This window comes from Grampus griseus (assembly GCF_964374135.1).
Source record: "Grampus griseus genome assembly, chromosome: 20".
Classification (NCBI taxonomy): Eukaryota; Metazoa; Chordata; class Mammalia; order Artiodactyla; family Delphinidae; genus Grampus; species Grampus griseus.
Genome location: NC_139014.1, coordinates 14,749,059 through 14,774,892, shown reverse-complemented (window position 1 = coordinate 14,774,892; position 25,834 = coordinate 14,749,059). Strand labels below are relative to the sequence as shown.

The 25,834-nt window shown below is 46.8% G+C and overlaps 1 protein-coding gene across 1 annotated transcript; it reads left to right on the top strand.

The window, feature by feature from the left end:
• Nucleotides 1-792: 792 nt before the first annotated feature.
• Nucleotides 793-24,262, top strand: DCAF7 (DDB1 and CUL4 associated factor 7). Its single transcript, XM_082678936.1, has 7 exons — nt 793-1,146; nt 14,771-14,929; nt 15,629-15,740; nt 16,359-16,477; nt 19,142-19,351; nt 20,256-20,373; nt 22,574-24,262. Exons 1-7 carry the CDS (start codon nt 1,009-1,011, stop codon nt 22,744-22,746), a joined length of 1,029 nt encoding a protein of 342 aa, XP_082535062.1. The 5' UTR covers nt 793-1,008; the 3' UTR covers nt 22,747-24,262.
• The last annotated feature ends 1,572 nt before the right edge of the window (nt 24,263-25,834 follow it).

Below are 25,834 nucleotides of genomic sequence, written 5' to 3'. Positions count from 1 at the left end.
GATTAGCATTTGCCTTGGGACCCTCGGTGGGGAAAAGATGGAATGGGAACTAATAAAAAGTGAGAGCCACACTGGTCGGGCTGCTGCCTGCTGAAGACCAACCCTAGAATTCAGAGCATTTCTACAGTGGCCAGGATAGCGCAGGAAAGCCTGACTGAAGCTGGTCTGGCCCTGAGTACATCGGCGTGTCCAACGGTGTGTTCGCCTTGGGGCGCTGGGAGAACAACATTCCGGCGTAACGGGGGCGTTGGCACGACAGGGAATTACGGTGATTCCCCTTTGGCGCAGGCCAGGCAGCCAGGCCGCGGAGCTCTGTGCCGCGGAATGCAGCAGGCCCTACGGTAAGGCAGACTTTTCTTTTTCACTCGACAGAGTGGAGAAGCCGTTGGAAATAGCAGCTGCTGTGGGGAAGTCAGAGCACGTCACAAGAGCTTTCACGCTCAGACTTGACCTAGAACTTGAAGGCCCGTAAGCCAGCGCGCTAGATTCTATGCACCCACGCCCCCATTCACCCGCACTGCCCTCTTATCTCTCTGACTGACATCTTTGTCAGCCAATGACCTTTGGGGCTGTGAAAGCACCTCCCCCCGCGGAGTTGGGCGGGGCAAGTAATTGGAATGACAAAACACACCAATAGCAAGGAGGTTTCAGAAGCCCCGGGTACAATAGCCAATGAGGAGAAGGCATCGTTCGAAAGGACGTGTCAGGCAGCCAACGGTCGGCGCCGCTGCGAGGGTCGCGTAGCTTCCGTCCCGGGTGGGCGGGGCGGTGTCTCAAACGGAAGGTGGCTGTCGTCCGAGCCGAAGCAGGTTTGAAACTGAGAGTTGGGCTCGGCCCTCGTTGTCTCTCGCTGCGGGCCCTCTTCCGGGCTAGGCCGTCCTTGCCCGCCCCCGCCCCGCCTCCCTTCGGACCCCTGGGTTCCAGGCCAGGCTCCCTTCCCGATTGGCGCCCCCGCCCTCAGCAGCCCGCTGCCGTCCCGGTCCGCACTGCGGCCCCGCCGCCGCCACCATGTCCCTGCACGGCAAACGGAAGGAGATCTACAAGTATGAAGCGCCCTGGACCGTCTACGCCATGAACTGGAGCGTGCGGCCCGACAAGCGCTTTCGCCTGGCGCTGGGCAGCTTCGTGGAGGAGTACAACAACAAGGTGGGCCGGGCAGGGGCTCGGAACCCGGCTGGCGGGGAGCGGGCCCCGGGGGCGCCCTTTCCGGGCCGGAGCCCAGACCCCAGGACCCTCCCGCGGACTTGCCCTAGCGCCACGGAGCGGTTCCTCTGTGTCTGGCCCTGTGCAGACAGTTTCGCTCTCATTATCGCATTTAATCCTTGCAGCATTCCTGGGTAGTCAGGAGTGTAGTTACTCTCATTTTACTGATGGGAAAACTGAGGCACCGTGTTGTGACTTGCCCGAGTCACACAGCTATTTCGTGACGGAAACAGGTCTCAAACCCAGGTTTACACCCCAAAGCTATGCCATTTATCACTCCTATCCCCTCCGCTCCTGCCGCATTGCTTCAGTTAGGGGGCGGAAGAAGGATGAGGGAATGGTGGCTGTGAAGAAAATGCTGGCGCCTCGGTGGTCACTCCTGGCCACGCTAGATCGCTATTAGGACTGTTTACTACGCAGGCTTCCCAGCCCCCTACATCCACCCCCAGGTACTCTTCCTGGATTCCCCCAGCCCTTTGCCGGGATTGCCATTGCTATTGCTGCCTCATATTCGTCCTCTTCAAAGAGACCCTCTTTTTGGAAATCTTGGCCAATGGCTGTAATCCCGCCATTGTTTTCCGAACAGAGAAGGATGATACTTGCCGTATTTTTTTCTTGGCATCTTTCGTGCTAATACAGATATGTAATCTTGAGTAGTAAGTCTTTCTGGACATCCACAATTTGAGAATCCTTCATAGAAGCACGGGTAGTAGGAGGAAGCTTTAAGCTGGCAGTGCAGCATAAATTTATTTTTGAAAGTTGTTGAATAAGTTAGTGGGAAGAGTTTTCTTTCCTTTATTCCTTAATCTCTTCCATTTATTGTATTAGAGTAAACGTGATTGATAGTGATCAGAGCAACGGAGAGCCGTGCCTAGCGGTGTTGAAAGCCTGTACACCTGCTTAACACCATGAACACCGTGACTTAAGAAGAATAAAGTGTTGGATGGTGACAGGCATGGGGCAGGGAAGAAAGCCAGGTGCTCTTGGGTTGGGTCCTGTCTGGTCCACTGACCAGCTGTGGGGCACTGCACAGGTCAGTTTTATTATTTCTGACCCACAATTTGTTGTAGGAAAGTTCTTTTTACACATAAAGGTCCTGTAAAAAACATTTGAACATTGTAATTTTGTTGACAGTTTTTCAGGAGCACATCTGTTTCTCTAGAGTTAGGTCTTAACTATTTTGGAATCCCCTTTGAGAAAGTGATGAAAACGATGGACTTTCATTACCCAGACATCACACATACACAATTTACAAACAAATCTTGGGGAGTATGCACTGATCTTGGAGTCCACCCATTGCCCACAGAAAGCAGAGAGTCCTGACAAGACATAGCTTTATTTTCTTTTCTCTGGTGCCTCTTTCTTCTTTATGGCCCATAGTGGACGGCAGAGCTGGGAATGGAATTCAAGGCCCTGATGTGTAAACTGAACTAGTAAAATTGAGAACATTAGAACTGTTGTTTAAGGATACATGTTTAAAAGGGGAAGAAAAGTAAAATATATCTTTCAAAGGGCTTGAATCTTTTCACACAGATAGATTTTTTTTCCTTGCAAGTTCTTCCAGGGTCGATTTGGGTAAGCAGTAGTCCCATTTCTAAGAGAGGAGAAACTGAGCCACAGTTAGGCTGCTGGGGGAATCAGTGGAGTAATTGGTGTCAAACCTCCGTTGCAGGGACTCTACCCCAAAGTTTGTCCTTTCATTTAGTAACCATGTGGAGCCCCTTCTTTGTGCCACAGGCACACAGGCCGCGTGGTCTGATGATCCCAGGAGTAATAGGTTAAGCGGTTACCTCTGTCTCAGTTCACTTGCATGATGTAGGCAGTGCAGTGTCTTGCCTACTGTTTTTGTGCCCTCACCTATCTAGGTCAGAGTTCTTAACTTGTGTGTGTGTGCGTGCGTGTGTGTGTGTGTGTGTGTGTGTCTGTCATGGACACCTTTGGCAGTTTGAAGCCAGTAGATCTCTGTTCATAATTCTGTTTTCAAATGCATAAAATACATAGGATTACAAAGGAAACCAATCATATTGAGCTATAGTTATTTTTTGTTTGTTTGTTTGTTTTTCGTTTTTTTTGTTTTTTGCGGTACGCGGGCCTCTCACTGTTGTGGCCTCTCCCGTTGCGGAGCAACAGGCTCCGGACGCGCAGGCTCAGCGGCCATGGCTCACGAGCGCAGCCGCTCCGCGGCATGCGGGATCCTCCCGGACCGGGGCACGAACCCGCATCCCCAGATTATAGGAAGCCCTGAGGTATAGTTATTAAAAACATTTTTTAAAAAGTGATAATCTGGGGGCTTCCCTGGTGGCGCAGTGGTTGCGAGTCCGCCTGCCGATGCAGGGGACACGCTGAGCCTGCGCGTCCGGAGCCTGTTGCTCTGCAATGGGAGAGGCCACAACAGTGAGAGGCCCGCGTACTGCAAAAAACAAAAAACAAAAAAAAGTGATAATCTGTACTTTTAATTAAGTTAACTCATTAAATTACATCATCCATTATAATCATTAATCTTGAAGTAGGGATGAGGGTAAACAACATTTCAAGATGTTCACTTTGATGTGATATGAAAAAATCAGTGATTTTTATTGGTAACAAATCACAGCTCTTGATGCCATGGTGAGTAGCTGCCTCCATTTGTAATGGAAGAAGATGATAAATTTTAGCTAGAGGTTTGTGAAAATGTAAATGTGATTTTCCGCCTCAAGTTCATGGACCTCAAGGTAAGAAACCCTGCTGTAGAGGATCTGTGCCTAGGGGCTGGCGGGCAATAAATCTCACTTTAACACAGTGATTATCAGGCTCAGTTTCGGAGAAACCTGGACATGGAGGTGCCAGACTTCATATTTTAGAGGAATTTTAAAATTATTGGTTGAAATTCTCAGACCTTTGGTTCCTGTTTGCTGTCAATAGTAATTGCCAGTAGAGGACAAAATAAATTGACACAGCAAATTAACATTGATGAAAAAGCCTAGAAACGGTCATCTTTTTTTACTGTGAGACATTAAGAAAACGTGATTATAATTTAAGAAAAATTTTGTATTCATGTCATCACATTTTCCTGTAGTAAAATTATTTGTAGTTCGGTAGAATTAAATCTCTTAGCATTTCAAGAACAACTTGACTTCCAGGTGTTCCATCATCCGAATAAATTTGGGAATTGTTGTGGAGTAAACTAGGTTCTATCAACTACACCTGGAATAAAGAGTCCTACTATTGGTAATTGTGTTTGATGTTGTTTTTTTGTGGTCTCTGCTTGGGGATAGAGCAACACTGGTGTTGGAGAATGGTTTTCTAAATTTTAGCTTGTGTATAAGAATCCTTTGAGGGACTTACACATTCTCAGGCTTCACTAGTTAACAGACACCCAGGTGATTCAGACACAGGTGGTCCAGGTGGTGCTCTAAGACCATTACCCTGGAGTTACCTTGGCATCTCCTGACCAGAGACAGGAATCCTTCTTTTTGCATCTGCATGTGCCTAAATATTGATTCCATCCCATGAAAAAAGCTCAATTACCAAATAGCCTCTTTGAGGTAGTCTGGGTTGAGATCTCAGCCCTGCCACTTACCAGTTTTGTATGGCCTTAAGCAAATGAAACTCTGTGCCTCAGTTTCCTCATCTGTAAAATGAGAGTAATAAGATTAAATGAGTTAATATATGTAATGGAGTTAGGAACTCTGCCTGGCACATAGTAAGCAATTTAGAAATGTTAGCTATTATTACTTAAACATCATCACTACTCTATCTGTAATCGAAATATAATCAAGGAGCATTATATGGGTGTTAGGTAAATTTGACTTTTGTATTTTCCAGAGAAAAATCAGGACCTTAGGTCAGAAAGGTACCTCAAAAGGTCATTATGTTCATTCCTTTGCCTTTTAAAGACCCAGGGGAAAAAATTCTCTTGGTTTCTTTCAACCAAACCCATTTTGTGGTGTAGAAGCTTCTTGTTGTCGGACTCCAAGTAGTGTAATATGCTAGTTTAAGCCCATTTTCTCTTGTTCTACCTGGATTAGACACAGTAACTCTGATACAAGAACTCTGGGGCTTCCCTGGTGGCACAGTGGTTGAGAATCTGCCTGCTAATGCAGGGGACACGGGTTCGAGCCCTGGTCTGGGAAGATCCCGCATGCCGAGGAGCAACTAGGCCCGTGAGCCACAACTACTGAGCCTGCGGGTCTGGAGCCTGTGCTCCGAAACAAGAGAGGCCACAATAGTGAGAGACCCGTGCATCGCGATGAAGAGTGGCCCCCGCTTGCCACAACTAGAGAAAGCCCTCGCACAGAAACGAAGACCCAGTACAGCCCAAAATAAATTAAAAAAAAAAAAAAAAAGAACTCTGGTATTTCTCCTGAGTTTTGACAATATCTGTCATCTTTAGACGAGTGGTATTTCCCTTGTTTTATGGGGAAAGATGGGTAGCAGTTCCTGGGCTTCTATTCCACTTAGTTGCATGTTTCAGGGTTGGTTTTGAATAGAATTGACAGCGTGATTGGGATTTATTTTGCCCTAATATTTAACTAGCTGACCATATGTGCGTTAAGATTTGGCATCTAGAAAACATTTTTTGAGGTTCTGAGGAGAGAAATCATAGGTATACCTGATGCTTTTTGAAGAATACTGGTAGTGAATCTGAGTAAGACTACCTTGTACTTGAAATGCACATGGGATGAATGCTTGCTTTGTCAGCCTGTGTTGATTCCTATGAGATCTTTAATGTAGAATTACTTTATCTATTTGGCACGTAATGGTTTTTTTTTGTTTTTTTTTCCTGCGGTACGCGGGCCTCTCCCTGCTGTGGCCTCTCCTGCCACGGAGCACAGGCTCCGGACGCGCAAGCCCAGCGGCCATGGCCCACGGTCCCAGCCGCCCCGCGGCACACAGGATCCTCCCGGACCGGGGCATGAACCCGTGTCCCCTGCATCAGCAGGCGGACCCCCAACCACTGCGTATTTGGCACATAATGGTTTTGACCCTGGCATATAAGTTTTCATTTCTCAGTATTTCTGGCAGCCTTTCAGGATTCTCATTCATTTGTTCATTAATTCAACAAATATTTATGTGTTTTAGGCACAGCGATGATACTTGGTAACCTTCTGTATCCTTTCTTAGCAGATTTGAGATTGGTAGCAGTAAAGAGAAAGTGTTTTAATACACATAAGTATTTTTGATAGATATTTAAAATTTTGCAGTGCTCCATCAGTCCTTGCCAAGAGTGTCAGCAGGAGAATTTAAAGTATAAAACTCTTCTGGTTTTAACTTCCTCCTTTCTTTTTTCTAGACAGTGAGGGGACTAATTCCTCCATGAGACCACTGAATAAAACTTCTGCTATATTGTTTTTTGCCCTAACCTGGTTCACACAGACTTACTGGAGATGCTGTGATTTGAACAAGGAGTGAATCTGTGTTCTGTAGGTAGTCTGGCCTGCCTGGGGCTGTGATGCCAGAGCTGATTGATTAGCCTCAGAGCCAGGAGCTGAAGGGGTGCTGTGCCAGAGTTCATCTCAGAGTTTGACAAGGCAGGACCTCTCTGCAGATGTTGATCAACAATAATCAGTCAGGAACAGGCTTGAAAGGAGGACAAATGGAAAAGACCAAGAAAAGCTGGTTTATTCTGTCAGAATTTTGCCTTAGCTGATTTTGGTTATATTAACAATTGTGGGGAAATGTTCTACTGTCAAGAGTGGTATTACTGGTTTAGATAACTTGGTTTTTTTTTTTTTGCGGTACGCGGGCCTCTCACTGTTGTGGCCTCTCCCGTTGCGGAGCACAGGCTCTGCATGTGCAGGCTCAGTGGCCATGGCTCACGGGCCTAGCTGTTACGTGGCAGGTGGGATCTTCCCGGACCGGGGCACGAACGCGTGTCCCCTGCATCGGCAGGCGGACTCGCAACCACTGCACCACCAGGGAAGCCCCGGGTTTTTTTATTATTATTATTAATTACATATATGTGCACACATATTCATATGCATTCACCTTCATGTTCTGGTACTAGCACTGCATGTAGTTAAACCGGGATACACAGTCTCCTCCCTCGAGGAGCATAGTAACAAGATAAACACAGCAGCTTTTAAATTTTAAAAAATACAAGGTATGAGTAATGTGAATAGTAATTTATGTTGTTGTTCATGAAAGTAATTGAAAGTGAAGGTGTGGTCATGCCTCCAAGGAATAAATATTTTATGTTTTATATCTGCTCCTTAGGAGATATCTGACATAGTAATATCCACAGTTTAAAAATAAGTAAAAATGATCTTATTTCACAGTCTTTTCTTTCTAGGGGGCATTTGTTTCACATGTTGGGGTAAAGCATTGTGAAACAATAGTTGCAGAAAGGCAGTGGAGGTGGGAGATAGAAGAAGTTTAACAGGAGGACAGGGAAGACTATGGAGGAAAGAAAAGGCAGAGGGGTAACCTAAATGTTGACAAGATGATTAAAGACATACTTTTTCCTTACGCTCCCACAATAAGTGAGGAAGGATGGCAGTATAATGAAAATCAAATGGGTATAGGAAGATGCTGAGAAAGGATGTCTGTGGCTGCAGATTCAAACTCAGAAGAGCACAGTTCTCCAGGATAGGATTTTGATGGGCAAAACCAACAATCCTTTGTTTGGGACAGTGAGAAGAGGGTGCACAGAAGGCAGCAGGAGCTTCTCTAGACCGCACTTGACACCTTGGATGAGAGGGAAGCTAAGCTGTATAAGGAGACATGGAGACATGCCATCGTCTCTAGAAGCACTAGATGAGGCAGGTTGGAAGAGATTGAATTGTGAGCAGCTTGACAGCTCTTCATCTCTGTTGGCTGGGAAGATGCAAAAGCCTCATGTATTTATGCTAACTTGGAACATGGCCCTGACCTCTCTCCCATAGGAACTTCCTTCAGATCATCTAGAAAGAACTTGCCTCATTCAGGAACCAGCATAGTAGCAATAGAGAGATACTATAAGAAAGGAGGGGGAAAAAATGGGAAACAAATGGAAGGTAAAGTATCTACACTAGAAAATTGTTTTCACCTTAGTTGAAAATTAATGGCCACCATGAATTCAAAGAACTTAAGAAAATAAAGAACTCCAGGTGGAGATACAGGAGATCAGGTAAAATAGGCATGGTGACAAGAGAAAATGGGACCACCAGCAGGTGCAGCCCAGGAAAAAAGTGGAAGAGAAAACAAAAATTATCACAGACCTAAAAGCCACATTAGAAAGAGAATTAAAATGAATACAAACTGCTGAAAACAGTGGAAGATAGGGAAGACAGATTGAGAAAATGAAGTGGAAATGAACAATTAGAAAGTCTGTAATAGATGCAGAAAATAAAGAATGTCTAACTTAGGTATAATTGGTGTCTCTGAAGAAGACCAAAGAAATGAAACACAAAAACTCAAATATGTCGTTAAAGAAGACTTTATAGAATAAAGGTTTGAAGTAATGAGTTCAAACTATATCTCAAGAGAAATGGACACAAAACAATTGGCACTGAAAACTTTCCTAGGAAAGTGTCTACATTTTCCTAGGGTGAAGAAAGAATCTTTGGACATTCAGGCAAAATGATCACATCCTCTTGAAGAGGGGAAGGAAAAGTCAGGCTAGCCACAGTTGATGATAGAAGGCATGGAGCAGTGTCTGCAAATCTGCAGCTATTACAGATTGTGCTACTGTGAATACCTGAAAATATACTTGAGTATATAAGATTTATATGGGGAATAGAATGCACTTTTTAAAAAGATAATTTATAAAAATTGGCCATGTATTAAGAAAAAAATTTTTCTTAAGGGAAACCAGCTGATTGGTAAAAATAATACATATCAGAACTTATGGGAAGATGAGGAAGCTGAGGCCCAGATGTGCTAAGTAACTCCCCAAAGTGACATAGAAGGTAAATGCGAGGCTAGAACTGGAATACTATTTGTCTCCAGAGTCTTAAAAATAAATGTATACTGATGTCCAAAAAAAAAAAAGGGAAAAGATGTTTTGAAAACAGAGAGGGGAACACTTGCCTACCAGATCAGAGTAAACATACTGGAATTGGTATAGTTACAGCCAATACCACATATAGTTGGTGCAATCACACACAACGTTCCAAAGCAGAACTAAGTATATATAGAAATGTAGTTATTGATAAGATAGAACTTTAACTCACTGGGGAAAAAAATAAATTGTACGGCAGAAAAATTTAGAGCCCCCTAATTCACGTCATATATGAAAATCGATTCCAGATCAAGTAAAGAACAGTCCCCCAAACATAGTAAAAGAAAATTGACTATGAAATTTGTACTGGGGCAGTGGAGGGTGCGCAGAGAAGGTGATCTTTAAGCCAATCATTAAATCCAGAGTCAACTAAGGAAAAGATTGACAGGCTATAGTGCAGTTGACCCTTGAACAGTACGGGTTTAAACTGCACAGGTCCACTTATAAGTGGATATTTTTCAATTAAGTACTACACAGGGTCCATGGTTGGTTGAATCCAAAGATGCAGAGGACTCAGATACTAAATTATACGTGCATTAACCCCCCACCTTGTGCAAGGGTCAACTGTACATACAAATAAAACATTTCTATGTGAAAAGATATCCTGTGGACAAAGTCAAAAGACAGATGATAGGAGAACGAAAAATATTTTCAAAACATGACAGCCAGTAGGAGCTAATTTACTTAGTGTGATAGAAAAATGAACAGAGTATAAATAGCCAGTTTGTAGAAGAGAAAATGCAAGTGATCAATAAACAGGAAAAGATACTCAACCTCAGGTAGTTAAGGGGAATGAGAATTGACCCTGTGATGTTACTTTTCCCTTTCAAATTTATAAAAATTAAGTTACTGCTTCTAGTGTTGCTGATAGTATGGGGAAGTGATAACCTTTGTGATCCTGGGCAAGATACTTAACATCTCTTTTACTCCATCTCTTAGGAAAGTGGGAAGAATAAGAGTACCTACCTCATGGAGATGTTGAGAGGATTAAATGAGGTATTGCATGTAAAGCAGTAAGTGTAATGCTTATACTTGGTCCATTATAAGCACTCATTTTAAAAATTATTATTCAGAAGTAAAAATAATAAATATGCTCACCTTCAGTAGTAAAATGCCATTTTTCGTCTCTCAGATTAACAAAAATGTTAAAAGATTATTTTCAGTGTTTTCAAAGGTATGGGGAAATTGGCACCCTCATATACTGTTAATGAAAGTGTAAATGGAAGCAGCCTTTTCAAAGGCTGCTGGACAGAATCTGTGACTTTTTTTTTAGCTTAAAACAACACACATTTATTATCTCATAGTTCCTGTGGTATTAACATCTAAAATGTGATGCAGCAGTTACACTTTAAGCAATCTGACCAATAAAAGCCTTTACACATATATGTACAGAGCATTGTTTATAATAGCAAAACAATGGGCTATAACCACAGTAACTATGAATAGTTAAATTATGGTGTGCTTACCACAGTCTGCTGTGGAAGAATGAGGTAGAGCTATTTGTACGGACGTGAGATCTTCCAAGATGTTGTTAAGAGCAAGTTACAGAATACATTTTATGGTCCAAACTTATCTGGGGTTTTTTTTGGTGTTTTGTTTGGAAAAACATTTGGAAAGTAGTTCATATCAAACTGGTTTGAGAGTCACTAAGTAGAATTGAGGGTGAAGTTAATGGGAGACTTTACCACTTCATTCTGTATTATATGAATATTCAAGAGAACTTACATTCTCTTTCATTAAATTTTTAACGTCTGCATATATGAACAACAGTTGAATAACAGTGAAAGCAAAGTGTTATTCCTTTCAGTACTTGGTTGGCAATTTGGAGCAGAAGAGCTAAAGCGAGTTAGGCCAAGGATGAAACACGAGTCTGTGCAAACACATGAAGTCTTTGGGAAGATCAGGAAAGATCCCAGCCATTTCCTGGCTTCTTCCCTAGGTTAGGTACTGTTGTGCAGAGGTTGTCAAACCTTGCTGAATCAGATCACCAGGGAGGGTCTTAAGAATATAGACTCCTGGGCCCCACTTGACACTTGTTGAATCAGAATCTTGGGCTAACGGTGGGGAGCCCAGGAATGTGTAAAGCACTCTAGGTAAATCTGGTTGCCAGATTTGAAAACCATTGCTGTTGGCAGTACAAGCAGGAGTAAGACACAGGCCCTGTTTTTTTTTAATTTTTAATTTTTTTAATTTTTTTAATTTTTATTTTTTTAACATCTTTATTGGGGTATAATTGCTTTACAATGGTGTGTAGGTTTAATTTTTTATTTTTTTAATGTTTATTTATTTATTTGGCTGTGTCGGGTACCGGTTGTGGCACACGGGCTCTTCATCATGGGCTTCTCTAGTTGTGGTATGTAGGCTCCAGAACGTGCAGGCTCAGTGGTCACGGCACACGGGCTCAGTTGCCCCGCGGCATGTGGGATCTTAGATTCCTGACCAGGGATCGAACCTGCGTCCCCCGCATTGGAAGGCGGACTCTTAACCACTGGACCACCAGGGAAGTCCCTACAGGCCCTGTTTTTAAGGCATTTACTAAGAGAAATAGCATAAGACAGTCATGCAGGTGCTTTCATGAGGCAGTGTGGGATTAGTCACCAAATGGATGGAATAGATAAGTACTGAGAGACCACTGTGCTGGGAAGACTGCAGATGGTTTATGAAGGAGGTGAGGTGTAAGAATATTAAAAGCTCATACACTGAGGAAGGCATCATACTGAACAGTTTACAAACAGAAGGTGTTACATACAACTCTGTGAGGTGTAGCTACTGTGAATATCCTCACTTTACAGATTGGAAACAGGTTTAGCAAAGTTAAGTAACATGTCCAAGGTCCTACAACTAGCAAGTGGTAAGTAAGGAGGCCTGGAAGGCTGATGCCACCGTTCTTTATTAATACTGGGCAGGATTTGGATCAACGGAAGGAGGTATGAGGATTTTATAAGTGAGGGCAGTGTAAGGAGAGGGATGGGAAGCACTGACTAGATAAATGAAAGTGGAAGATAAGGTAGGCTAGCGAAAGCTTTGAATGCCTGCTTAAGTGGATCCTAAGTGGCACGTGCTCATGGGAGCTGATATTTTGAGGTTTGCAGAGAAGCCTCCAATGGCTGGAAAGCAACTTTTAGCAGTAGCAGCATTTTCCCCTTCTAGTTTAGCCTTACCTGCATGGCTAGAAAGAGGGATTTTGTGCTTACTGCCACATCCCCAGCACTTAGGGCTTGGCACCTAATAACCACTAGGTAAATATTTGAATAAATAGATGAATGCAATATCTGGCTCAGAATCTATATGAGAGGCTTACGCTTTATTCTGCCCAGTGAGCCACAAAATTTACCTTCTCATCTATTTTCTCCTCCTTCCCCCACCAAGCCTGATGCCAATTTTCCCTGTTCCATCTAGAATCTTCCTTTACATTTTGTTTTCTGCAAAGGTCAGAATGTCAACTTTTTAATTCCATAAGAACTGTTCATTCTGTCAAAATCCTTCTTGTGGCCATCTCGGGTTATCCCTTGCCATTCTCACTACCGGTCACCACAGGCCCTTAACCTTTCCCACCTGTTCCCCTGTGGGTCTCCAGGCTGAGCTCCCCGCCTCCAGCCTCTTCCTGGATCCAGTCAGTCCCGCCCAGCATTACCAGGCCCCATGCTCATACCTCCACGGTCTCACAGTCCTACCGCTGCCTCTCAGACGCCTTCACGGGGGAAAACCCACCTCTGTTTTCAGTTTGCTGTCAGGGCTCTCGAGCCTGCCCTAGGCATGTTTCATCAGCCTCCTCTGCGGGGCTCTCTCCGTTGGTTCCTCTTGCTGCCCGCCAAGTGGGCCATCTAGTTAGTAACTCTGCCCCACTTGCTGGGGATGCCTTCCGTTTCTAGGCCTCCTCAGAACCTTTCCATACACTTTTTTTTTTTTTTTTTTTTTTGCGGTACGCAGGCCTCTCACTGCCGTGGCCTCTCCCGTTGCCGAGCACAGGCTCCGGACGCGCAGGCTCAGCGGCCATGGCTCACGGGCCCAGCTGCTCCGCGGCATGTGGGATCCTCCCGGACTGGGGCACAAACCCGCGTCCCCTGCATCGGCAGGTGGACTCTCAACCACTGCGCCACCAGGGAAGCCCACCGTACACCTTTTAAAATTTTATTTATTTATTTTTTGCGCGGGCCTCTCACTGTTGTGGCCTCTTCTGTTGCGGAGCACAGGCTCCGGACGCGCAGGCTCCGGACGCGCAGGCTCAGCGGACATGGCTCACGGCCCCAGCCGCTCTGCAGCATGTGGGATCTTCCCGGACCGGGGCAGGAACCCGTGTCCCCTGCATTGACAGGCGAACTGTCAACCACTGCGCCACCAGGGAAGCCCCCACATAATGCAATATTATTCAGTGATACTGTACACCTAAAGTGAGTGAATTTTATTGTATGCAATTGTACCTAAATAAAATTGTTTAAACAAAAAAAAGATAGGAAGATACTGGTATCTGAGACTGGAGTCAGCAAGACAGGAGTGGAAGGAATTCTTTCTGCTATATGGTTAGTGCCTATCCTCTCGTTTATCCTCCCTACCATTCCATCTTCCAGCTGGTGGAAGTTCATAAGCAAATGTATAGCAGGTGGCATTTCCTACTGAGCCAGACTGAGTTGGACAGCAAAGGATGGAAGTCAATATTGGTCCAAAACTGACTCAAAGAAAAGGTGGCCAGACCAGCTGGGACTTTCTCATCAACAGTACCCGCTTTTTTGCCAGTTACAGTGGTTTGGGCTCCCGAATGCTTGTTTGGCACACCCTTCTGTGTCAGCATATTACCAGCCAGTGGGGGCGAGGTTGGGGGGCTAGAGGAGGAGGCGGTTTGTGGATGATTGCCTTTTTTATTAAAATAAATTTTATTTATTTTTATTTTTGGCTGTGTTGGGTCTTCGTTGATGCGCATGGGCTTTCTCTGGTTGAGGGGAGCGGGCTTCTCATTTCGGTGGCTTCTCTTGTTGCGGAGCGTGGGCTCTAGGCGCGTGGGCTTCAGTAGTTGTGGCTCACAGGCTCTAGAGTGCAGGCTCAGTAGTTGTGGCTCACAGACTTAGTAGTTCCGCAGCATGTGGGATCTTCCTGGACCAGGGCTCGAACCCGTGTCCTCTGCATTGGCAGGTGGATTCCCAACCAGTGCACCACCAAGGAAGCCCCTACGATTGCCTTTTTAGGTGAGACATTCCTTTGTTGGCTGTCACTAAATGTCCACAGCACTTCTAGTCGTGGGGTCACTAAAACCACGGCTGCACGTTGTCAAGTGCCTCGGCTTGTGGGGGAAGGTAACCAGCTGGGCAGTTAACACAGCTCTAGGGTGTTGGATCAAGAGGGCAGGAGTTGGAGTCAGAAAACCTGTATTCAGATTTTGTCTCTGCCTCTGACTAGCTCTGCAGTCTTCAGTGTAACTCAACCCCTCCAAGCCTGGGTTTCCTCGTCTGAGCAGCAGGCCCGTTGGACTAGATGCCCTCTCTCTCTTAGTTCTTGCCTCTGCAGTGAAGGGTAGTACAGCGTCAGGACGGCTGTCACTGACAGGGGTCTGGTGTATTTGGTGCAGCTCCCGAGAAGCAGATGTTTACGTGGCTGGATTCTGCTGTGTTACAGGTCCAGCTTGTTGGTTTAGACGAAGAGAGTTCGGAGTTTATTTGCCGGAACACCTTCGACCATCCGTACCCCACCACAAAGCTCATGTGGATCCCTGACACAAAAGGCGTCTATCCAGACCTGCTGGCGACGAGTGGCGACTATCTCCGCGTGTGGAGGGTAAGCAGGTGCTTGACGGGCCTCCGCAGAGTCAGCTGCTCGCAGCAGCGTGGACGCACGGAGAACAGGCCGGGGCTGGAGGCCAGATCACTGCAGCCGGGAGAACAGGTGGGAGCGGATCTGGACTGAGCTTGTTTGGCTCAGCAGATTTCCTAGTGAGTCCAGCCAAGATTCCTTCAAGTCCTGCTGCCGACTGCAGTCGGCCTGGAAGCTCAAGGCTCAGTGACCGTGATGTAAGCACGAAGGCCTTCTGCAGGGGTGGGGACACCGGCGGCCTCTTATTCTATTTACAGCCAGGATATTTTTGAGTAAATTAAACAAAATCCAGGCCGCTGCTTCTAGTGCAGCATGGGAGTGGATCCTGGAGCCTCCCCTCCCCTCTGCCGAGCCGTCACCATGGCCTCTCCTGTAGCTGGAGGTGTGGCGTCCAGCCAGGCAGGGTACAGATGCCCCGGTTTGGGCAGAGTGAGAAGACTTCTTGTCTAGAAGAATTTGGGGGTGAAAATTTGGGAAACAAAGCTGGGCAGAGGAGAAAGCTTGGAAAGAAGTAGCATTCAAGTAGTTCCTCTGGTTTTTATTACTCTATGATAAAAATGTCCCCCACGTCTTAAATTTACTAAAATATGGACTAAAAGAGGCTTTAAAGATTTTTTGTGAAGATAAGACTGGCTGAGTTTTTAAAGATTATTGTTCCTTCAGGTTGGTGAAACAGAGACCAGGCTGGAATGTTTGCTAAACAATAACAAGAACTCGGATTTCTGTGCTCCTCTGACCTCCTTTGACTGGAATGAGGTGGATCCTTATCTTTTAGGTAAGGGAGTGAGGGAGGGTGTATTCCAGTGTGAAGAAGCAAAGATACATTTTCTCAGATATAACACTGGGCCAGTTTTTAACCAGGGCCCTGAGGTCCGTGCAACATCCTAAAATGGGGCCAAGTGGGGAAGAGGCTAAATATGGAATGTGGTTATTAATTCCTCCCGTGGAGTTGAGCTTCCCACGTGTGCATGTCTTGTCTCTCCAGGCAGAGTCCAAGGCCCTGGGGTGAGGATGGAGTACGTGACTCTTTTTTTTTTTTTTTTTTCTTTTTGCGGTACGTGGGCCTCTCACCACTGTGGCCTCTCCCGTTGCGGAGCACAGGCTCCGGACACACAGGTCCAGCGGCCGTGGTTCACGGGCCCAGCCGCTCCGCGGCATATGGGATCTTCCTGGACCGGGGCACGAACTCACGTCCCCTGCATCGGCAGGCGGACTCTCAACCACTGCACCACCAGGGAAGCCCACGTGACTCTTTTGGGGTCTCCATCCCTGTACTCAAGAAGTGTTTGTAGTGCGTTGTCTCTTGGGCTGAATAGATGAATAGGGACAAGGAGAGAAGCTGGCGTGGGAACTTCACCCCCGTCAGCTGCTGACTTGCACTGGTTGTTTCCAGGTACCTCCAGCATTGACACGACGTGTACCATATGGGGGCTGGAGACCGGGCAGGTGTTGGGGCGAGTGAATCTTGTGTCCGGCCATGTGAAGACCCAGCTGATTGCCCATGACAAAGAGGTACTGATGCTGGTGCGCAGCTGCTTTCTATGCCTTCAGCATGAAGGCAGGCTGTTCTCTCCCTGTTTTGCAAATGACATGGAAAATCATAATGCTGACGTCGTCTTGTTTAAATTGAAAATAGTAATGTGTCAGAACAGTGGAAAACAGCACTGTTGTAAATGAGTGTATTTGTTTTTTGGCTGGTGTAAACATTCTGTAGTCTGTTGTTTTTCTTCTTGTGCCAGAGATTACTGGGTTTTAATAATGAGATCTCTTATAGACAAACTTGGACTGAATGTGATTAAAAAATAATCTTAGAGTAACACTTATCTTGAAATATATTTACTTTTTTGGGAGCAGGGAGGCAAGAAGAGGGAATATTTCCTGGCAGACAAAACTAAATCATTAATTTTTCTCTAAACTTGTTTTATGAAATTCTAGTATGTTCACTTAATGCTTATACTTTAAGACTATTTGGAATTGAATATGGTTTATTTTGATGGTGATGTTTCTCCTGTGTTTATTGGAAGAGCCAAAGGAAGCTATCTGTAATTGTGTTAACAAAGCGTTCTTCTGAGTGATTTTGTAAAGTGGTCATAAATCTTTAACTGCCAGAGCCGCTGCATGCTGGTCCTCTACCAGAAAAATTATAGGACGTTTCCTGTGGGTAGTGTTTTCTTTTCTATCGTACCCTGCACAGTGAAGATTATTAGTATCTGTACCAATAAAAAGGATGCCTTGACATGAGGTGAGAAACTTGAGGTTGTCCACAGAATGGAAAGCTGGTGACTAGATTATCATTCTTAGTGAGAGGTTGTTCTTTGGCTTTCTGTGCTCCCAACGGTAAGATCTGTTACAAATCTGCTGGACTTGGCTGCCATAAGCCAAGGGGCGAGGGAAGAGTTTGTCCTGCCGAGGAGATCGGTATAAGGAGGTTCTGGGAGCCCTCTGGGCATCAAGTGGAGCAGGTTGCCGCATTTTGGTTCTGTGACAGCTTAGCCTGCTGTCCTCTGTCAGGGTCCAACCCAGAAACCTAGAGCTACTTTAAATATTTAAACTGAGGGGATTTAATGAGGAGATTGCTTACACAGATGATGGTAAAGCTGAGAAGCCACACCGGAGCTGCAGTGAGGTAGTGCAGTGTAGACAATGGGAGCAGCGATCTCAACAGCCAACGGGCCCTGGGCCAGCACCCCGGCCTCGAAGAAATGAATCGAAGGGTGGTTGTTCTGAGAGGAACATGACGCCTCCTGGCACCTTAGATTTTTCTCAGCCCACCTCTCTCTGTTGAAGTAAAGACTTGCCAGGAGGTTCTCGTTGCTGCTGGCTGATTGGTGCAGAGGAGGGTAGCATATATCTGGGAGTTATTTCCCTCCCTTGGCTTATGATGAAATACACTGGTGGAGCACAGAAGAAGAAGCAGTCAGAGCTGAGCTTTACACACTCGGCCATATTGCCTGTGAGAACCTTACTGCTTAGTGGTGCTGCCATGGTGTCCCTGTCCCTGCGAGTTACTGGGAGCCAACCCTGGGTGCACATATGGATAAACACAGCCCAGCCCTAAGGTAGCTGGTCGGTGTTGGACAGAGCCTTGATCTGTCAGGCCTCCTTGTGATGACCAGCCCAGTGCCCCATTGAACCACTCCTAATTCCTACTACAGAAAGAGAAGTGTAATTTCTTCATAGTCAGCCAGAGGAAAAGGAAGTTACGAGGTTGAATAGAAACAGATGCTTGTTTGCCAGTGTCCCTTAGCAGGTAGAACCTCCAGAAGGCTGGAGTCATGGTCCTGAGTGAGGGATTCCACGCATGTCTCCCCAGAAGTCAGCTGTCTTTGCCCTTGGCCCCAGAAGATAGGTTTTGTTTGGCATTTTGTTTTCCTTTTTCAGATTCTCTCTCTCCGCTTGTCTGGCTCTCTTTTGCTCTCTGCCTCTGTTTTCTCATAGACATTAGCAGAGTGCAATGTTTGTAGCAAGTAATAAGTGCAGAAAACAATGATTCAAAACCTAAATTGATTCACTTATGAGTACAAACCAACTAGGAGAAGAGATAGCGTGTCCTAGGACAAGAGAGCGGTATTAAGCCTCTCCATAAGTATAGGAACACCTGAGCCTCCCGAGATTCAAAACTCTGTTACTTCTTTCTCGCAAATGAATCTCAGGTCCAGGTTTCTCAGCAGAACCGTGGCTGCTTCCACCCAGCAAATCGATGATCTTGGCCTTAATGTGCTCATGGCTTTGCCTCTGATCACACACAAATGAAACCACGAAGGCCCAGGAAATAAATGTCTCCATCTTGTAACAGGGTGGCAGGAGACAGCCACTGGCTCTCGCTTCACTGAGCCTGTCCAAGCCTACAGAATACTTGCTCCGAGCTACTTGTGCTCTGCTGGTCAGCAGGGTATGTGCTGTTTGTTTTATCACGGGAGGTGGCGGAAGAATCCTTGGAAAGCAGGAAGTGAGAAGAAGCCAGCCAGTTTCCAGAGCAGAATGACCTTCACTCTTTGGAAAGTCACTGATGTTAGCACTCTCAGGTCCCAGTCCTCACAGGCGCTGTTTGGCTTTGTTTACCTCCTTCTGGGTCATGAACAAGGGTTTGGATGAACTAGGGATAGCAGATTTCCCTGTTACAGGAAAGGGTGGTAACAGAGCTGAATCCGACTGACGCTTCTTATTCACCAACAGGTCTATGATATTGCATTTAGCCGGGCCGGAGGCGGCAGGGACATGTTTGCCTCTGTGGGTGCTGATGGCTCGGTGCGGATGTTTGACCTCCGTCATCTAGAGCACAGCACCATCATTTACGAAGACCCACAGCATCACCCACTGCTTCGCCTCTGCTGGAACAAGCAGGACCCCAACTACCTGGCCACCATGGCCATGGACGGAATGGAGGTGAGAGCCCCGCTTGAGGCTAACATAGGCCCTGCCACTCAGCTCCGGCTCTGCGTACTTACTGTATCTAGAAGAATGGTTTGCAACTGGTCGCCATTGTCTCCTCAGAGGATTTTTGGAAATATCTGGAGACCTTCGGGGTGGGAGGGGGAGGGGCAGTGCTACTGGTGTCTAGTGGGTGGAGGCCAGGGATGCTGCTGCACGTCCTGTGGTGCACAGGACCACTCCTCACAGCACAGAATTATCCGACCCGAAATGTCAGGAGTGCTGAAACTGAGAAAACCTGATCTAGAACAAGGGCTGTGAGTTAAGAACTTTTACTACTTGGAGAGTTGGAGTCGGAGCCAAGAAAAGCAGTATCTAAAGAGTAAACCAAATCTCCTGTGCTTATGGTGCCGAGTAAAGAAACAGGCAGTTTTCCCCTCTGTAGTCTGGACAGATTCTGCCAGCCTTAGTGAACAGATGTGGAAGTGGCAACTCTGTAGCCTGTTATTTGATAAAAGCAGTAGACCGTGGGTGGAGATGATGCAGTGATGAATTTTATTTTGATGAAACCAGTACCTTGGGCTGCTTACCTTTCAACTTTTGCTGCAGGGGTTGGGGAGAGGGCTTCCATGCTGCCCAGCTGAGCACGCAGAGAGTCCTTAGCACATGCACCTAATAGGACTTGGTGGATTATTCAAATTCATGTTACTTGCTCTGCCTTCTCCCCTGCAGCCTAAAGGCCCTGAGCTGCTTATGACACAGACTAGAAACTAGCTGTGCCGAGACCCTCTGTCTCTAAGAGTCTTTAAATCTACAAATGAACAAGTTAAACAATTTTTTTTTCTCTCTCTTGTGTAGTGTCTTGTTTTTTTCTGTCACACCCTGAAGTTTCTGGGCCTCTTCCTTGTTATTTCTGCAGGTAGTGATTCTGGACGTTCGAGTTCCCTGCACGCCTGTCGCCAGGTTAAACAACCACCGAGCATGTGTCAATGGCATTGCTTGGGCCCCACATTCATCCTGCCACATCTGTACTGCAGGTAATTACTGGCAGGGGGCGATGGGGAGGGAGCGGTAAGGAGATCTTCCTCTTGTCTCCTTAGAATTGTAATCCTTAGTGTATTCCAAGGATAGTTTGAGAGGTTTACACAGAGTAACTCCATTGAGAGCCTCCCTATGCTTGTGAAATTGAAGCAGTCCGGATTTCCAGATGATTTTGTACCCTCAGTGATGTCAGAGCATCTGTATACTACTTACATCGTGTACCCGTTATAGGCTTGTACCAACTACTGTGCGCCTCTGAAATCTAGGTCGGCACAGAGGACTCATCCAGGAGCATGAAGGAGGGCGCAGTCTCTCTTGGATGTAACTGGCTCTTTGGGCCTGTCGCCTGGGAGATACCAAAAGCACATGCCCCCTGCCCTGAGTTCTGGGTGCATGGAAGGGCCTGCACAGCCTGCCCGGGTCCGTGGTGTGTGACGTGTAGTTCCCATCTCTCCATTTGCCAGACCCAAAAGAGTACCCCTTAAAAATACGCTGGCCGTCAGTGTGCTTGTATTCTAGAAACAATGCCTGCTATTAAAAATTCAACAATACAGAGATGTAAAAAAAAGGAAGGTGAACGTCATCTTCTCTGCTTCCTTTCCCATTTCTACTTCAGCCCCACTTTGTTTAGGTGGCACCACTCACGACGGTCGGTATGTCTCCTTCCAGACCCTTTTAGGTGGATCCATGTGTACACATCCCTCCCATATGAATACCTGTCCCTTTGTTTTACAGACAGGATTCCACTCTAGCCCCATAATGCTGTGCTCCTTATCTTTTTCAGAGCCTTGGGTTTCCTCCTAACATACTTTTCCCCTCCTCACAAATCAGTAGCATCCTCATTTCCTTGTTCATTATGGAGCCAGAGGAGCGATGTAGTTTGGTGGATTTCTGCCATTTTAGCATGAGTTCGAAAGGCATGAAGCTCTTCCTGTTTGGGGCCCTCTGCTCATGCCTGTCTGTCTCCTTGTGGAGCAGTTGAGGCCCAACGCCGTCCTGCGTGCCTCATGTTGTGGCCTGACTTCTTCACTCTTGCCCGCTTTTTCCCAGGAGTGTGGCTAGGGAAGGGCAGGAGGAGCAAAAAGAAAGAAAGGAGAACAGTATCAGCCCACCCAGCAGAAGCCCACCTTCGGCTCCCAGTGGCCGCCTTTGCAGACCTGCTGCTGCCCTGGGTGCCGCACCCACCCTGTGTCCTTCCAGTGGCAGGAGCTGGTGCTGAAGAGCGTGCTCAGTTGAGGTTGAGGAAAAGGCACTTACTGCTTTAGAGGTGCCGAGTGTTTAAAACGACTTCCCAGATCTCTTGATGCAGATAGTCCTGGGAAGGGTGTCTCTCACCCATGCCCAGGTTGTGCGGCCTCTGAGGGTTTAGTTTATTCAGGAGAGAGACAGGCTTTCACGTCGGGATGGGTGATGGGACTAGGGGACACTGTGGTGTGGAAGGTCATTGCCCTTTTTTTCCTCTCTTAAATTAAGAACTTATTATTTTGATCGTAAAAGTAACATGACCACCACATTACACATCACTTAGGAACTAGAGAAAAGTAAACATAACTCATTACCTTGCGGTCCTAATGGTACCACTGGTCTCATTTTGATATATTTCTTTCCAGGCACTTTTCATGTGCTTATCTGTCTTTTTAAGGTGCTTTCCTTCTTTCTGGTATTTCCCAGGGCCCTTTTCTTGGGCACATGTCCCCACAACACTGTATCTCATTATCTGTATAACACCTCATTGATGTATAAATGTCCATAAGATGGAGGGAAAAGAATCCCATTAAATAATTGAATCGTCAGAGAGGGATCTTTAATCACTCAAGTACTTTAAGTGGCTGAAAATGACATGTTTGGGGATCGTTTTTATCCCATCCCTTCTTCCTTTCCTGATGCCTGCCCCAGATGAGATGAGGTGCCCATCCAAGTCCCTTCCGCCATCCCAGCTCTGCTGTGGTGAATGGGTCAGAGGCAGCGGCCTTGCTTTGCGTCCGGGCTCTGCCACTCACTGCTGCATAGCTCTGTGGTTCGGGGCATGTGCCTTAACATTTCCTCATTTATAAAATGGGGGCTTGCAGTAAAACCTCCCTCACTGGGGTTTTGGTGAATGAATGCTTTGTAAACTGCGATCCCCGCTCAGGTGCAGGGGTCATGGTCCTCACTGCCTGAGTTGTGACCTTGCTCGCTTGCTCTCTGTGTCCATAGCGGATGACCATCAGGCCCTCATCTGGGACATCCAGCAAATGCCTCGGGCCATCGAGGACCCTATCCTGGCCTACACAGCCGAGGGAGAGATCAACAACGTGCAGTGGGCGTCGACTCAGCCCGACTGGATTGCCATCTGCTACAACAACTGCCTGGAGATACTCAGAGTGTAGTGTCGGTGGCGCTGTGCCCACGAGGCAGGGGCTTGTGTGTTTCCCGCCTCTGTCCCACCCCCAAAGTAAGAAGAAACATGTTTCCGGTGGCCAGTACGTCTTTCATTGCTTTGCACCCACTGTTCCCAGAAGCTGCTCTAGGAGTTCCCGGCCAGTCGCCCCACTGCTCTCTGGGCCGGACTCAGTGCCGTGTGGCGCCTCCTCAGCCCAAGGCTGAGTTTTAAGATTTTCTCTCTTTTCCTCATGTCCTTTGGTTCCTCAATTAAAAATTTCTGTATATTTGTTTGTCAGACGTTGTGTTAATGAGCACTGTGGGCACCGGCTCTGTTTGTATTCATCTGTCCCAGACGTCTCTGTCTGCTGCTGCCCGAGGCAGCAATCTGTGTCCGTGTCCATGTGAGCACTTAGGTGGGAACAAACGCCAGTTCAAAGTTGTCTTTCCTCCTGTTATCAATGTCTTTAACAAACTTCAACTTTGTATATTTTTTATCTATCAGGCTAATTTTTTTACGAAAAGAATTTTACTCCCTGGTCTCTTCCTTTGTCTCATAGCCCTCCCTGTTAGCACCTTCCTCTCTTCCCTCCCTGCCTGGGTCTGGCCCCAGGTCCTTGACCCCATGAGCAGTTTGCCTTCTTGAATCACTGCCTGAGCGGAACATACCTGACCTGGAGTCCCAAACCGCCTCGGTGCTCTGAAGTCAGCCAGCTCTCACACCTTTGCTCAGCCTGGCTCTTCTCAAGGGCATTCTGAGCTCCGAAACAGACATGGGACTCCTTCTGTTAACTCCCGGAAGTACCCCTGTCCAGCCCCCCAGGACCTCTTGGGCACGTGTTAGCTCTGAGCTAGCCAGACTGATTGGGGCGCCTGACTGAGGGGAACAGTGGCAGGAAAGCTGAGCTTAGAGCATGTTTCCAGTACCTAGTTTGAGAGTCTGTTTTTCCCTCCAGATATAAGCCCCCGGCCCGTCTCTTTCATGTCTTGAATGATAGGCAAGAATGAAGTATAAGGTGAACTTCAGTATCTCTGTTTGTTCAGTTTACTGTGAGTGGCAGTATATTGGCCACTCTTTGGATAGAGTGCTCTGAGGTGAGAGAGCCCTGCTTGACAGGTGCACAGTCTGAGCATCTAGCCTGAGCAGGATCTCCTTTAGAGTGTGGGAGACTGTCAGCTCTTGCAAAGGGTGGACCAATAGGCTGTGGTGATCCCAGGCCATCAGTTATATAGAGAGCAAGAAAAGCTTCAGAGACCCAGGGTCAGCCAGTTCAGAACTCCACGAACCCCTGTCAGCCACCCTGACCCCAGCTTAGGTTCTGAGCAGTACTGGATTGTAGGCTGTGGGTGTCTGTGTCCGTTATATGAGCGAGTTCCGTGGAGGGGGCCTGTGTGTGATTCCGGTGGTAGGTGAATCCTTGGGCAGGCAGAGTTGGGGACGTGCTCAGAGTCGGCGCGGGGTGGCGGGGGGAGTTTGCCACGCTCTGCCAAGTGCCGGAAGGTTTCTGAGACCCTCTGAGTTGAGCGTCCGAGAGTAGGAGAGAAGCAGACCTTGAGGCCAATGGTTTTGTCCAGTTCTCATCTGCTTTTGAGAAACAAAGCAGTTAGCTTTGTCCTTCTGCACACTTAAACTCTCTTGGTTGAGTCCTACTTTTCAGAAGCAGATGTATTTGTATCCCCAAAGTCATAGCTCTTTGCTTTAATACACGGGGGCTTGGCCCAAAGAAAAAGGCTCTTCTTTTTAGTCAGGGTATTTCCCCTTCTCCCTTTATACATTGTTCTGATTTTGAGGCTCTTTGGCTGGCCGTCTGCTTGAGGTCATCTCTCCTGCACTTACCACCAGATTTGCACTGCATCATTTGGAGATGTAAAGCGAACAGTTCTTGGTCAGAACACTCCTCTGCTTGTTATTGTGTTTGATGGTTCCAGGGTCCTTCCCTCAAGGGTAGCAAGTATAAATTGAGTGTCACTTGCTCTAGGAGGCTGTCAGTTCCTTCCTGTGGAAAAGGGTCTGAAATGAAGGTCTAGTGGTAGAGGGGGCTGGTCCTGCTGGGGCAGGGCTTAACTACACTGAGCTCTCGGTTGAGATTCCTTTCCTGATCTCCACTTTTGTGGTCTGAGTGCTGAGAAGATTTATCCACTCTAACTTGAAAATAATCTGGAGAAAAAAAATTTGTTAATAAGAATAGGGATATATTTGGATAAAGTTGCTATTTACTGTGGAAAACAACAACTTGGAATGTTTTTTTTCCTTGCCCTGCAGACTCCCAGCCCTGTCACCCTCCTTAGGCCCTGCAGTGTGGTCTGGTCCTCTTCCTTTCAACATCCCACTTGGGCCCAGGTGAGACTCCCCAGTCCCCCCAAGCAGACACAGACACACAGTAGCTGGCATGCTGGGATTTTGAAGTCCCGGCTCCCTCACTCTCCCTTTATGCCATGGGCCAGATGGCCTCATGGCTGAGGAGGGGATTTCTGTAGTCTCAGGATTTAGAAAGCCTCTTAGTCAGCCACGCCACAGGAAGCAGAGATCTGTTGTAGTTTCAAAAGCAAGTGTTTGTTTAATGTGTTTAGGTTCTCAGATTGCCAGCCAGCGAGAATAGGTTGGGAGGCTCTGTCTCTGCACTCCTTGAACATGAGAAGAGCCACTGCCGGGACTGCACTGGAAAGGCTGCGGCAGCACCTCTGGGCTCTGGCTCTCTGGGCTGTGGCCCTTTGACATGCTTCTGGCCCCCAGAGCCGCAGCCGCCTTTGTTTTCCTTGTCTGCTCTGAGGGGAGGGGGCTGCTGAATAGATGAGGCCTCAGGTTCCCCATCAGAGAGCTGGTGAGTGGATCCAGGTCCTTCAAGCGTTCGAGTTGTTTACACCCAGGAGAGTCAGAAGCCTCTCTTTCCAGGGAGGAGCCAGGCTGAAAGATGAGGACTTGAAGAGGGAAGAAACTTGATAGCCAGGTGAGAATTTCTTATCAGAACCAGGATCGGCTCTCAGAGAACTGGTTAAGAAACAGAAAACATTAAGACTCCGATGAGTTTTTGATGGCAGGTGTGTCTGAAATTTTAGGAGGAGATTTAGGGTGTGGGGGAAAAGCAGTGGTAGCAA